Here is a 15,079-nt window from a genome sequence, read left to right on the forward strand (position 1 = left end):
CACCGAATATATTAAACAAGAAGTTTGGATTTAAAACGATAAATGACTTAGTCTGTGCAAAGAAAGGGTTTTAATTTGTGTTTGTTTTTTTATTTTTTTGAAGGTCACCCCCACCAGGCATCACTTTGGTGTGCTCCGCTGCAGGCTTTCCCTTTGATATCTACGCATTCACCCTTCAGGAGCAGGGGGATGAAATGATGGGGACAGGGAAGAGGGTGTGGAGACAGAGCTAATCTAAAAAAATATGTTTGTGTTGTCCTAGTTATCAAGGAAAGAAAACCACGACAAAACACTTTTTGTTTCAAATGTCTAAATACATTACGTTAAAAAATATGACTATATAATGTGAATGTAATGCTCCAAGAGAACCCCACAGCTGATTTAAGCGACATCCCCAATTACTGAAATTCCTAATGTTGCATATGCACATATACATTTCTACATTTTGCACCAGGACTCTACCATGCAGCAGAGGGTGGTTTACAGTCAGCTGTGATATGCAGCAGTGTGGAGCGTAAGAGTGAGAGAATTTGAGGCTGAGTGTGTATGGTTGAGTATGTATGTGGTGGGGGGAGGGAGCCGAGAATCCCCCCTTCCACTGTATAGCTCCCAGCAAGTGCAGGGACGGAGATCCAGAGAGAGGAGGGGTCGAGAGAGCTGTAGGACATCATGGGAGAGGAGAAGTGCGTGTGTGAGTCAGAGAGCCTGTGCAGTCCCCATGCCTCCTCCTCCTCCTCCTCTTCCTCCTCCTCCATCCATCCCTCCATCCTGCTCTCTCTGCATTGCCTAGTCTAGTCAGCACCAGAGAAGGACCCCTCCCCCAGTATCGCTGTAAAGCCTCTTCACTCATGATGCAATTTCTACTCAGGCATCACAGGCCTTCTTCCTTTCAAACACTTTACTTGGTCAACATCTTTACAACAAGAATAGATCATTTTGAGGCAGCGATGATGTGTGTGTGTGCAGTGATGCATTGATAACAAAAAGGTCACAAGTGAATGAAATGATTTTCACCTCATTTCCCTTTCTCCTCTCATTGAACATACACTGATCCAGAACTCTTTTAGGTGGATATGGATGCAGCCTTTTCTGTTGACGCTGGATTATGATGTTCCTATCTGGGGTACGTGCTCAGCAAACATTTGCAACCAGCATGACAGCATGCAGTAACGTGATAGCCTCCCTACCTACACATTGTTGTGTCCTGTTTGTTTTGGGTGGATGGATACAATGATTGGATGGATGCTCTTGTCCTTGAGTGGAATTAATCAATGAGCTGTAAGAGGAGGAGATAAGACCAAGCTGTATTTTGATGGTTGGTCTTAGAGATTCTGTTCAAGGAAGGGAAACAGGGAACTGTGAGAAACTCTCACGAGGACATGAATCAATCAATGTACCACTGAAGATTCACTATGAAGCAGCCATTGTTTATGAACAATGTAGTGTGAATCTAGACATACAATTTTATGTTATTATTATGGTTCTGGTACTGTGATCTATGATCAGACCAGGATACAGTTCTACAAAGATTTCCACTCTGTTTAAGATTTAAGCAGGATTTAAATAAATGAAGTAGCTGAGCTAAGCTACTCTCAGGTTTGGCATTTTTCCCATATGGGTTGGTTTCATTCTTACTGGGATGGAGAAATTTTCATTTTCCAGTAATTAAAAAAATAATAAAATGAATTAAAAAGCCAATGTTGTGAAAATTATTGTTCATTCAGAAGCACAGATTTACAGTCCATAGGTAGATTTGTGACATGTATCCAGTAACACTGGATAGGTTTTGGAAGCAGGGACTCATCTGCGCTGCAATATTCAGTCTGTGAATCAAAACAATATTTGTCGGGAACTCTTTAGACTACATCTTAATCCCCTGTCCACAGCCCCTTGTTATCTGAGGGCCGGCAGGGTGGGGGTCAAGAGGAGACCCGTCTCAGTGTTGGGTTAAACACTTAAGCATCTTATTCCTTGAGGCTGGAAAGCACGTTTTTTCAGGAGATGCGCCAGACCAACACCCAAAGGAGCAGCTAAATATAGAAGTGCATGTGCGATTAGCAGAGTGTGAATCCTGAATGAACGGCACAGCCTTGGCAAGATGGAGTCAATGCCACTTACTGTAAAGAAGGAATTACTCCACCACTTTGCTGCCTAAGATACTACATTTCTTAACATGCATTAGGCTGAGCCACACCTACTGCAAAAGAATTGGCTGCACGTTAATTAGAGAGCTTTAATGTATTGACATTGATTGTCGTGGAATTCATTTATACTGACATGTTTAATAAAACATCTGTATTGTTTATGGCAATCACAGTTTCCTGGGGGGGTCCTATTTCTCTGAAGACTAATAATCACTTGAATGAATTGAATTTTGTAGACAGTTTTATAAATATATTTCTAAGTCTGACTCATTTCTGCCCAATGTTTTCCAGTCATGCAGCTCACTGTCAGCTTCCACAAAGCAGAGACATCCACAAGACATTCAAACAAAAATAGTCAGTATCTATTCAAGAAATGTATGTGAGTAATTTAGTAGTCACTCATGAATTTTTAAACCAGACCTACCTGCTGTATCTACTCTAACTGCTGATAATTTTAAATTATTGCAGTTATGTGTTAATGTTTTTGGTTCACATAAAGTATGAATTCATTACATGTATAACATGTTTTTTTAAAACAATGACATTAGAATATATATTATATTATAGTAATTTCTTTATAATGATACAAACAGAGAAGTCATTTTAGGGACAAACATGCAAGCTGTAACTACTTGGAGTGGAGAGAAACACAAGAAGATGGGGATTAGGGGGTTAGATTCATGGTCAGCTGATGTTAAAAGGCATCTGGCACACTTCTGTGACAGTCTGAAGAAATGTAACCCTGTCTTTGCTGGGACAGAGATGTGATTCATTTGTAAGAAAAAGAGTGAGTGGTAAGACATTAAAAACAAGGACAGAGTCACTCTCCTGAAAACGTATTATTGCTGTATTTTCACATGTAGAATACATTTAACGTTATTCAACTGATGTTTCACCAGAGCACATATTTGAACATACGGATACAAATAGGTTGTCTAACCCCAACAACACTTTGCCAACAGGGCACAATTTTGAATTTATTTTGTTACTATTTTAACATTGGAAAGGACGGAATTAACAGGAAAATGGTCAGAGGAAGAGAAGGATGAGCAAACTGCATTAATCTCCATTACCGGTAAACCAAAACCGCCTTTTGAGTTTTTTTCTTTAAAAAAAAGTTTGTAGTTATTCACATGAATATTCATATACTATACAAAGGAGACACTGCCACTCATTCAAAAGAAAGCTTGACATATGGTGCAAAATGGCAACACTCAAAACCACCACTGATATTCACAAACATTAACTACATTAATTCCTTTAGCAGATCTCCCACATTATGTATGTACAATAAATCAAAAAATGTGGGGAATCGCAACAGGACTTGGTACAACTTTACTACGGCTAAGCTTTGCTCTTTCAACATTTAAAAACACTGATCACCAAATGAGGACTTAACTGCACACATTTTATCGTAAACCTCAGCTTATCAACATGGCCTGGTAAATGATATATTCCTAAGGACTGCAGTGATAACTGTACAGTAAATTTGGCAGACTGCGCTAAACCACAAAACATAATGTACTGAATTTACATTCAGAAATTTAAATGTTGTAGGTCAGCATGAACATGAATACATCACAGTCAACGTTAAAAAACAAACAACAACAAAAACCTCAAGATGAACCTCATATCGACTTTAACTAGAGTTGATCCTGAACAGTTCCTTCATATGACCACACATTTCAACACAATTAGTACACTATAACACAAATCTGTCAATACAAAAATAAACACAAAACAAACAAAAATATCACATTTGTTCATATGTTGAATTTGGATTAACTGCAGTAATAAATAAAAAATAGTTAATCATAGAAGAATTTGTAGGACGGATGTTGTTCTGTTTGCATATCTGTGTTTTCTACATCAAACACTTGGACTTTTTGAAAATGACTTTCTGCTTTAATGTGTTTAAGTGCTAAAATCTGTGAGCATCAACATGCACCTATGTGTCCATGTCTGTATGATGTATGGATCTACGTGTATGTGTAGTGTGTGTTTATGTGTACAGCATTATGAGGCCATGGCATCCTGGAAACCCCATGCTTCCAGCAGTGAAACCTGGAAGCTCTCTGCACACAGGGGCGGGTTGTCAAAGGTGGCGCACCTGCCAGTGCGCCCATGGTTCAGTTCTGAGTCAATGTAAAGAGCGTTGCCTTCACCTCCCCCTGATCAGACACAAGAGCAATATAACATATGAGCAACTGAGAGCAAATGCTGCATTTCTGCAAATCATTTTCACTTAAAACAATCAATATGTGGTGTGAAATGTAGTGGAAGGCTAATGTTAAAATCCCATGTTTAATGTGTTTTCATGCTTCAGTTGATGAAAAAATCCCCACTCAACTCCATATTAATAACATGCTGTAATAATCCACTCACCCACTATGATGGAGTCAAAGTTTCCAGCCATGAACATAGAAGTATTCTTGGAGTTAAGGTTGAAGTGGCGAGCGGAGAGGAATGGTGACAGATCTCCAGCGGGTTTCTCCGGCTGCTGTAAGCTATTGTTCTCTGAGTTTTGGCCGTCAGAGGTGGCATTGTCCTCTTCAGCCTGGGTCTTGATGGAGGAAGCTAGCTCAGGGTGGCGGATTACCACCCACTCATAGCGCTCCATCTCTGGCTTCAGCTAAAAAGGGAAACGAAGCAGTGACCGCTAATGTAAGGCAGTCAACATCAATTACACACCAGGGCATCACACATTAAATAAAATGGTACTGTAACTGTATTCACACAAAAATAAATACTTAATTTCTTAACAATATCAAGGTTACAAGAAATTTATCTTAAATTCCGACCAAGACCTAACATACACAGACAGATATTTCATGTGATGACCTGGTTACTCGTTTGTAAAAGCGCCTTCTCCAACCCTTGACTGCACATCTGATAGACAGCAGTCCCTGCTGACTGTCTCTTATGTGTGTCAGGTGTGGTGTCAGGTGAAGCCCTGGTCAGATACTACTAGATCAGGTTACAGGAGTTTCCGATCTGTGTGTGTTTTAAGCTATCAGTACGTGAGATGATGGTGTTTTCTCGTGTGCTGACTCAGACAGCCCACAGCTGTGCATCAACACAGAGAGCCAAGTGAATAATTCATACAGAATCCATTAGAGACCCAGTCTGTGTTACTATTTCTAGTCCAGGTGTTATTAAAACTAAAGCTCAATCCTGCACTATCCTGAGCAAATTAAACATGATGTGTAGGAAGACGAAGGAACAAGACAATGTCTGTATGGTGATTTGTAACCTACAAGGTAGGCTGTTTACATGGAAGCCCTGAACACCAATTGAGGCCAGAAAGTATGAAACCAGAGTGGATGGCACCCTCTGGTGGCTACAGTGTGGTACTGCTCAAAATAAAAACCTTTTCCCTTCAATTGATCCCAGAAAAGCTAGATAAAATTCACTTGAAAAGGAAAGAGATGTTTTAAGCTGAAAGGAAGCTAGTAAGTCAGGATACTAAAAATTCACTCACCCTAAAGACAAAGCACTCCCCTGTGCCGAAGAAACTCAATTTGTTGCCTCCTCTCTTCCTCTCCTCCCAATCTGTGGATAGGAAGGCTCCACATACCTGAAAGAAAAACATATTAATATGGGTAGAATTAATCTGTTTGATCTGCTAATATTTTCTTTATTCTCTAAAGAGATCAAAATCCATACTAGTGAAGGATTGTTATTTGGAAACTGCCAATGTTTACGGTGGGATCCCTTTGTAGCACCATAATCCAATCATGTGACACCTGTGTAACTGTGACCTCTGAAACCACTTTACAGAGCCCAGCGCAAGAGTAAAACTTTGGTCTATTTTGAAGAGCAGAAAGCTACTGTGATCCTTTCTAGTTACTGAATGAAAAAACACTGATGGGCTGCATGTAGGTCAGTACAGAAGTGCTCTTAGCACACACTACATGCAATAGTGAGTTTTTCTAGGGCAGATTTTGCCAGCCATACAAGACTGCAGTCAGCAAGAAGCATTTACTACCAGTTTCCCCATTTGACTGATATATGCAAGCATCTGAAATGGGAAGTGTCTGAGACAGAAACTACTCTATGACAGTGAAACCAACACTGTCTTGTTTAGATTCTGGTTCAGCTGACTTTGTACCTTAAATATCTAAGTAATTCTGCCTTAACCACAGCTGAGGACATACAGCCATATCATATATCAATATATTTAACACTGTATTCAGCTACCAATAATAATCAGGTAGAAAAACCTGAACATGACAACGACTTACTGATGTTATCATATCCCATGGGAGTTTTTATTCATAATAATGTGCATCCTTGATTCACTCGAATACCGTCTTCAAATTCAATTTGATGTAAAATGGGTGGGGGAATCATGACAGAGTTCCCTGTCTCTGTATGTGTTACTTACATCACTATCTGTGGTCCGGATGAGGAGGAGAGTGGGTTCATAGCCTTCACAATGTGAGTAGAATCTGGAAGTAAATGTGAAAGTTTACTTCATTGCATTGCATCTCACTTAATTAACACCTAATACTGATTCTAAAGATAAAACAAGTGTAATGAATCATGTATTTGCTTTATAATAAAAGGTAGGCCTGTTAGTTACTATGGACAGAATCTGCTCTGTGTATTGGGAAGATTTGTCCAAATAAGTTAGGCTTCATTTTCTTTTTCTTTTTCTCCTTTGAAAAAGAAGCACAAAAATGCCTCAATGCAAACCAAAAGACATTTCTCGTCTCCTATTAAATTGCCTATGTTTCTCCTAACATAAATAGACAATAAAAAAGGCCAGTAGTCTTCTTTCTTTTTTGCTTCTGGCATCGTTTTTTTGATTTTAGATTAGTATATTAAGGTGAGCATTGGACAGTGTACCTGTTCAAGCTGCAGCCATGGGTGGAAGTGGTGAAGAGGAGCTGTGGCTGGCACAGGGCAAAGCGCTCTGGGATCCACGACCAGATGTCCCGCATCTCCTTGGCACTGACAATCTCAGAGGAGAAGGTGTCAGGGTTGAGTGCCAGCTGCACATTCCGCCTGGAGACAATCCAAACATATGGACACAGGCAGTGAAGTAGAGATTGAGAGGCAGATCACACAGTTGGTGATGGTGATGCGTACACCTTTAAAATCAATTTAAAGCAGATTCATTTATTTAAGAGTCTAGTAGCTTGATTATTATTACACAAAATCAGAAACAGAACAGGAGAGTAGCACAGAGGAGAGAACCCACCTAGAGCTGTAAAAGAACCAATGAAGTGAACACAGCAGTGGAGTGCAGATGAGACAGAGGATGGTGGATGGAAAAGTGTGGCACAGACCAAAGGAAAAGGAAACAAGAAGATGATGTGAAACAAGGATGCAAGAATAAAAAGCTTAAAAGGGCACAACATTGTTACAAATGAAGCAAATGAAACTGCCTGAACAATTCATCTATTGTAATCCATCACATGTTTTGTAGTGTATATTTGCGTATAAAACATCTAAATTGGTCCTGTACTATTCTAACATCACATTCCTCTCATTCTGTGCATGCCACTGTGATTTAATTTACAGTCCAGTAACTGTGTCTTATTAAGAATGCATCTTAAGCCTGTCCATTTTCACCAGAATGATAAATATATGGGTAACTAAACTTCATTTTGAATCATAAGGTATTCGTACAATGTCAGTGATTTTTAGATGTGTATAGCTGCATGATAACAGTACATGTGATGGATTCCTCATTGATGCTAGATATGTAGTAGCTTTGCCAAATAAGCCCACTTGACTCAGCCTGATTTCTATATAATAAATTCAACAAAAAATAGCCACAAATCACCACATAAAAATCATATTATTGACTATACCGCTTCTGTTTGACAGTGATTCCCTTCTGCTGCAAGGACTTCTCATTTGTGAGCTGCAGCAGAGTGATCTCCTTACGGCTAAACAGACGGATGGAGAAGGCCTTCTCTAGCAGTTTGTCGGGTGTGACGGTGGAGGCAATGCCCTTGACGAAAGCCTGGATGTCTGCCCTGACTTTGCCTGAATCTTGTTGCTGCTGGTTGCCCTGGCCTCCCTGGGCTCCTGCTTTATGCTTGCGATAGAACTTGAGCAAGGCTATAGCCACACGGTAGAGAATCTTGTAGCCCTCCACCAGGTAGGCATCCAGAACCCTGACCACATGGCTGAAAGGCAGGTCACCGAGCACCCAGCGCTGCCAGTCTGAGTAGACCTCCAGCACATCCTGGGCTGTGGCTACAATCAGTTTGTGGGCGGGTGCACAGTACTTGTTGGCCAGGTCGCCAAAAGTCATGCAGCTAGACTCATATGCCAGGAAAGTCTGGTCCAGCAGGCGCTTGCCTGGTTCGTTGCAGGCCAGTATGCGGCTGATGTGCTCAAAACACTGAGCTTCGTCTGCGCTGAAGTGCAGAAGCAAAGCAGTAAGAGCTGGAAGTGATGGGCAATGGGAGATATCTGGAAACTGTCCAGCCAGGCAGTTGATAATCTGATGTGCTGAGGCTACTGCATCTGCCTTAAGGCAGTACCGTGGTACAGGGCTTCCATCCACAAACTCAGGCAGTGGCATGTGGGAGGAGGGCTTCTTAGTGGCTGCATTTCCCATAATATCACGATATACTTCTGCATCTGGGGTAACTGTACGACAGGGAATGGCTTTGATGAGCTGCTGGTATACTTGTGCCCGTAGTTTGTGGTTTTTGGCCCAGTAACCCTGCCGAGCCATCTGTTTGAACTCTTTCAGGTCTTTACAGTCTATCTTGGTGGGCCCGCTGCTCTTGGCCAGGTCCCCCATCTGGTTCCAGTCCACAAAGCTGCCATAGTCTTCTTCAGCCATGGTGCTGGAAACTTGATGGACTGCCCGAGCGGGAAGAGAGGAGGGCAACGCTCTGGGGTTTTACAAACCTTCTGTCCTCCACACTGCAGATAACTTTTCTGTTTTTTTTTAACTGCCCATGCTGGTTACTGAAAAACACAAGGGAGAAAATTACAAAATGAGTGTGCATCATCAAAAAGAAGTGCAAAATTGCAAAACTGTCTGAGTCATATCAAAATCACTCTGTCAGCAGTGCCAGAGCAAAGTCAAACTTCCATTTCCTTGAGTTACATATGCTGCTTGTATATAGCTGGCTACTCCCTAAACTAGGTATATCACTTAGTTAAGGATAAAGCAAGGACTTGGGATAAGAAGACACATTTATGTTATGAGTTTGCATGTTCTCCCTGTGCCTACATGGGTTCTCTCTGGGTACTCTGGCACAGTCCAAAGACATGCAAGTTAGTTTAACTGGTGACTCTAAATTGCCCATAGGTGTGAATGTGAGTGTGAATGGTTGTTTGTCTATATATGTTGGCCCTGCAATGGACTGTCCATCAGTCCAGGGTATACCCTGCCTCTTGCCCAGTGTCAGCTGGAATAGGCTCTGGCTCCAGACCTGCCCCCTTGCGACCCTTGAGGATAAGCAAAGGATGGAAAAAGCACGTATATCATGAATTTCATACGTCTAAAGTGAAAATAAATCAAGTAAACCCATAGCTTGAATGGAATGTAGTGCAAGGCAATATTAATGCCATATGATAGCCACTAAACTACTTCAGATGACCTTGGATGCACAAATATATCTTGGACAGATTTAACTGGCCAGGCAAAGTTTGACAGTAAAATGTTTAAACTGGAATCTGTTGTGGTGGGGGAAATAAAAACTTGGAATAAGAGCTATAAAAGCTCACTAGCAGCATAATTTAAAAACCAGCTGTTATGCAATCATCACATCATTTGCACCCAGTGCTTACCCAAATGATACATCGAGAAGCATGTCCAGAGATCATTCGCACTATACCGTAAAGTACTGAAAATAGTTGTCATACAATCATTAAATCATTTCACACTGTTTTTCAACAAGTCACAAGGAAAGACATGTTCAAAGGTCACTCACAATTTACTGAAAATGACTGCCATAAAATCCTCAGATAATTCCACACTGCCTTACAACAAGTCACATGAAAGACTTGATGTAAAACTGTCATACTTGAAGAGGATGATTGCATAAATGTTCATTTTATCTTTGACACTGGATGTAACTGACCAAAGGCAGACTGGAATCCAGATCCAACAAAATAAATTTAACTGGTCAAAGTCCACCCTGATATTTCAGTCAATTAAAAAAGTGCTCCTAATCAGTCAACATAAATTCTCTGCACAGATGATCAGTAGTCCATTAAACCAAATCCTTAATACCTCCAGCTTTCCAGTATACTCAACCCATCATGAGTAAATGCAAAGGATTTAACATTCAGAAATTCAGCTTATATCTATTTTTTTCTTGCTGCTGTTCTCTGTGAGCTACCAAACAAATTTCATTGTATAACTACAATGACAATAAGTATCTTATTCAGGCTAAAATGATTTAAAATGCTGTTGAGCAAGGTGCAAAACCTGACTAGCATAGCTGCCATTTAGCTAAACTGGTCAGCCCTTAAACCTGTAGAGTTGATCATTTAAACTGGGTCCATCTCATGATGACAACTTAACTTTCCACACTATGGATGAACGCTTAGCAGAGATTTGTGGATCTCTAGTCCTGCAGAGCAGCAAAGCACAGCCACATCCTAGCAGCATTGCACCCTAGTAGCATGCTATTAACCTGGCTCCACTACTGTTATGGAAGTTGCTCATACACTAGGCACCTATCTTCATCCTGAAAAGAGCTTAGCCTACTTAGCTTACATAATGCATATACTGCAGTACAGGCTACTGTACTTGAAACCCCAAGTTCTGTTTTTTTTTTCTTTTGGAGATCTGAAAGCAAATTTATCAACTGTTGAGAACAGAATCAGACAAGGCCTCATCCACATGGTTCCTTCACCTGCCCCATTTCAAAATGCCATCCTAATCCTTTTGACTGTAGCTTTAGGGGCAGTTACCTAGAGAAAGCTTAAGCCTAGTCCTATACCAAAAGGTCTCACTGGATATTATTATCAAATCTTGCTTTAGCCTTCACTGTTTTCTTGGTTTTCAACTGTATTTACCATATTACTATATAATGTGATTGCCACGCTTAACAATATTCACAGCCAATAGATGCAGATGAGAAATGACAATGGGCTGGCAACTACATATATATATATATAATATATATATATACACTTAACTGGAAGTTGATTAGGCTCTTTTAATAAAGTGGTGGTATGGTTATTTTAGGAGCTAAAGCACTGTTGATATGTGTTGCTTTTCACAAACATGTGTCTATTATTTCATCCACCACATTTATAGCAATGAGGGTAACAGAAACACATGTATAATGCAACTCGGATCAACAGCACTGCAAACTACATCCTGGTAAATCAACACCTCTCTACATTATGGCAATGAAAACCTTCATGGAGGGATTTATTGCATGACTGTTGAATTAGACTGCATTAATTTTAGCTATAAGCTTCCAACTAAGAGTATTTCGCTCCAAATATCAGCTCTTCCGAGTATTTGCTCATTCATTTTGATCTATGACTTTACAAACAATTCTACAATCGTTGCTGTAAATTCCTGATCCTACGGTGACTAATGTATTACAGCTTAAATTTCACCATTTAAGGCACTGATCGGAAAGGGAAGTTAACTACTAGCATTAAAGGACCGCTTGCAAGAGCTGACACAACTGGACTTCAGCAAAACAGGACAGGGTTAGGTAGCGTCACTGTCGGTGAATCAATGACTGCAATTTTCTTGGAGGCTCATCAGATGCAGATACGAAGGCATAGGCACAGACACGGCTAACGTTACAGTGTCTGCCACCTTGTCCCTCAGTTAACATTACAGTGACTTCGGGTCCAACTGTGTCAACACAAACCGGAATGACAGCTTTAAACGCACACAAAGCCGCCTAAACTAAATGTTCAGTCCCCTAACCTATTAACATAAGCTAGCCATCTAAGGTGATAGTAGCTAACACGCTAGAGTAAGGCGGTGTACACGGCTCACAGAGTATTTAACATTACCGCCGGAGTAAATCTGATACACCCTTTTCCATTCACACTTGCCAAGTTAGCACTGCTAGCGTTAGCTAGCCGCAAGCTGCTCCTGCCAGTTCATGTCAGTAGCTAATGAAACCTTAACCAGGACACAAAACTAGCTGCCCGACACAACATAACACGCAAGACAGAGACAAAGTCATGCAAACGTTGACACCAAAACAAGCCAGTAAAATGATTCTGGCTAATGCTGCTGCACCAGCTAGCATGAACGTTACCACAAATTAATATCGTCCGCAGGCTGTCTTAGAGTTTGTTTTTGTGGAGAGATTTCAGCATGAATTTGTGGAGAAGCGGTGAATGTAAAACACAAAGCCCGACGACAGGGATAAGAATTACCTCTACAGCACGAGACCGAAGACTGGTTGACAAATGATAAGTCAATAAATAAACTGATGATATCCCTACCTGGATGTGAGATGTCTTGAGACGTGAGGCAGCATTCATATTAAGTTGCTTCGGGCATGCGCAGTGCCGTCGACCCCGGTCACGGTCCTCTGCGTGCTGCTGCTGGAGCTGCACAGAGGGGCTCAGGTGGGCTGGTTAAATACACACTGGTTACACCCACTTCTCTGTACGCTCTGGTTAATTCGCAAGAATGGTGGAATTTATTTCCTCTGTAAATAATAGTGTCAAGACTTAAAGACTGTGGACTAGATGATACACACTTATATCACATAAAAATGTCCATATAGCTACAGCCAGAACAATTAACTGAAATATTAGGAGTGCCACAAGATATTAAAACCACTAAAAGTATGCCAATGTCCTGTTGTGCACCAAAGACTAACCCGAAGCAAATATTACCCTATTCCTCTTATGGCTTTCTTCTAGATGCCAAGTTACACTGCTGTGTCCATGGAGAGATTGCATGACAGATCACAGTATCTGATCTGCCTTGTTTACTTGCAGACTACCTCCGTAAAATGAGTGATGGCACTGGGACACGACAGGAAGTACCCTAGCAAGGGCAACAAACCCTGTCTTTGTCCAGTGCTCAAAGCAACCACCAAAACACAACCGCCCAACACATGACAGCTATTACTGATAATTAAATTGTGGAGCCATCGTTGCCTTCCAGAACAAGTCAGAGTAAAATGTTGTTCGGCCATGTCTTGTTCCTCTTAAATGTGGCTGACGTGTTTCATGTCCTCATTTAGTATGACTGTCTTAGTGCTGCAATAGCAAGTAAAAAGCAATCACTGGCTGCAAAATTAGGTTAAAACCATTCAAGCAAGAGTGCAGATGTGTGTGATGGAGTGTATGGGTGATCTTTCATCCTTAGCCAACAATGTAGCAGCATTTTTTAAGAAGCTGGACATGTTCCCCACCCAAATACCACAAGACAAATCCATCCACATCTCAGCACCAAATAACCTCACACAGTATTAATGCTCTGCATATTATCTGTTGTGTTTTGTCTCACCAAAGTGGCATCTACAAAGTATGACTAGTTTATTTTGAACAGCTTATGCTGATCTATTTGGCACAGAAAAGTGTTGGAAAGAAGAGAGCAGCCATGTCATATGAGGTAGGCAGAACATCCTAATCCTGCAAGATGATTTCATATTTAATTTGGATGCAGTGTCAGAAAAAATGTTATCTGACTGACCTAAATACTTGTACAGTACAGCCAGACAGTTTGTGTCTATGGATGTATTGGTTTTGTGTTCATGTGTGTGTGCATGCATTTTTAGTTGTGTGATTACAAAGATAAGAAAAGAGGTGAGTGGGTTTGAATGATTTGCCAGTGTGTGTGTTTGTGAGTCTTCATGAGCTTGTTTTATTATATCTGTGGTACCTGAAAAGTGGGAGCCCACTATACTTGTGGGGACCAAAATGCTGGACCCCACAAGTTATGTAAGCTGGGGTTTAATACTTGGTTTAGGGTTATGGTTAGAATTAGGTTTAGGTTTGGGTTAGGGATAAGCATTCATTTGTGATAGTTAAGATTAAGGGGCAAGGGAATGCTTTATGTCAGTGATGAGTCCCCACAAAGATAGGTGTACAAGTGTGTGTGTGTGTGTGTGTGTGTGTGTGTGTGTGTGTGTGTGTGTGTGTGAGAGAGAGAGAGAGAGAGAGAGAGAGAGAGAGAGAGAGAGAGAGAGAAAGAGAGGGAGAGAGAGAGAGGGAAACAGATGGGTGTAAAGCCAGTAAGCCTTTAGGTCCTAGCTTATGGAGGTTTATGCTCATCAAATCCTTCCGCTCCCACACACTGCGTGACATCAGTTTGGTGACCAATCCCACCCCAGTACCCGGTTCCCTCCCACTCCACCTGATCTCACATGTACACTCACTTGTGCTCACATACAGAGAGGCGTACACGGAGACTTGTTTACATACACATTCTGTGAGACAGCATGAATTTTATAATAAAATCAGAACCTTTTCACTTGTGGATTCTGTGCCAGTGAGAACAGGGTTTCATTATAGCAAAACACAGATTTGTGAGCTTGTTGGACACACTGAAGCTTAGACAATTAAATAGACCTCAGTAGCCTAGAGAGATTAAAGAACTGGACTGACTGGGAAAATGTGGACAGGCAAAGTGAATGTGAAATGCTATTTTCCCTCAGAAACTGCCTCTTAATCATTTTAAGTCAGCTAAAACATTCAATCATTTGCCAGTGACAGTTTCTCCAATGTGAGGACTTGTTTTTTCATTAATAAACAAAGAGATTAATCAATAATGAAAGTTGAATGAGACCTCCTGTAGAGTTCATTGTCAAACAAATTTGACCTGGTATGTTTCCTGGTAAACCTCTACTCATCAGGTTTACCTCAACTCACTTGGAGCTGGTGCCATCAGCCAATCAGGTTTCAGTGTTGTGGCTGGAGGTGGTGTGACATATGTACCTTTAAGTCAACAGCTAACTGGCCTATTTTGAAAGACATTAGTACATTCTCTCTTTGTATTATCTCTATATGCCAGG

The 15,079-nt window shown here is 40.9% G+C and overlaps 1 protein-coding gene across 3 annotated transcripts; it reads right to left on the minus strand.

Moving 5' to 3' along the window:
- Positions 1 to 2,970: 2,970 nt before the first annotated feature.
- Positions 2,971 to 12,676, minus strand: tbc1d24 (TBC1 domain family, member 24). 3 transcript variants are annotated; one of them, XM_051066510.1, is made up of 7 exons: positions 12,555 to 12,676; positions 7,967 to 9,083; positions 6,996 to 7,154; positions 6,532 to 6,595; positions 5,626 to 5,721; positions 4,530 to 4,776; positions 2,971 to 4,315 (listed from the first exon to the last, which is right to left on the minus strand). In XM_051066510.1, the coding sequence occupies exons 2-7, from the start codon at positions 8,953 to 8,955 to the stop codon at positions 4,161 to 4,163; spliced, it is 1,710 nt and encodes a 569-aa protein (XP_050922467.1). In that variant the 5' UTR covers positions 8,956 to 9,083; positions 12,555 to 12,676; the 3' UTR covers positions 2,971 to 4,160. The 3 variants fall into 3 exon arrangements, with proteins under 3 accessions (XP_050922467.1, XP_018537360.1, XP_050922468.1); XM_018681844.2 differs by having other exon boundaries at positions 12,486 to 12,673; XM_051066511.1 differs by lacking the exon at positions 12,555 to 12,676 and adding an exon at positions 9,508 to 9,569.
- Positions 12,677 to 15,079: the final 2,403 nt, after the last annotated feature.

This window comes from Lates calcarifer, linkage group LG23 (assembly GCF_001640805.2).
Source record: "Lates calcarifer isolate ASB-BC8 linkage group LG23, TLL_Latcal_v3, whole genome shotgun sequence".
NCBI lineage: Eukaryota > Metazoa > Chordata > Actinopteri > Centropomidae > Lates > Lates calcarifer.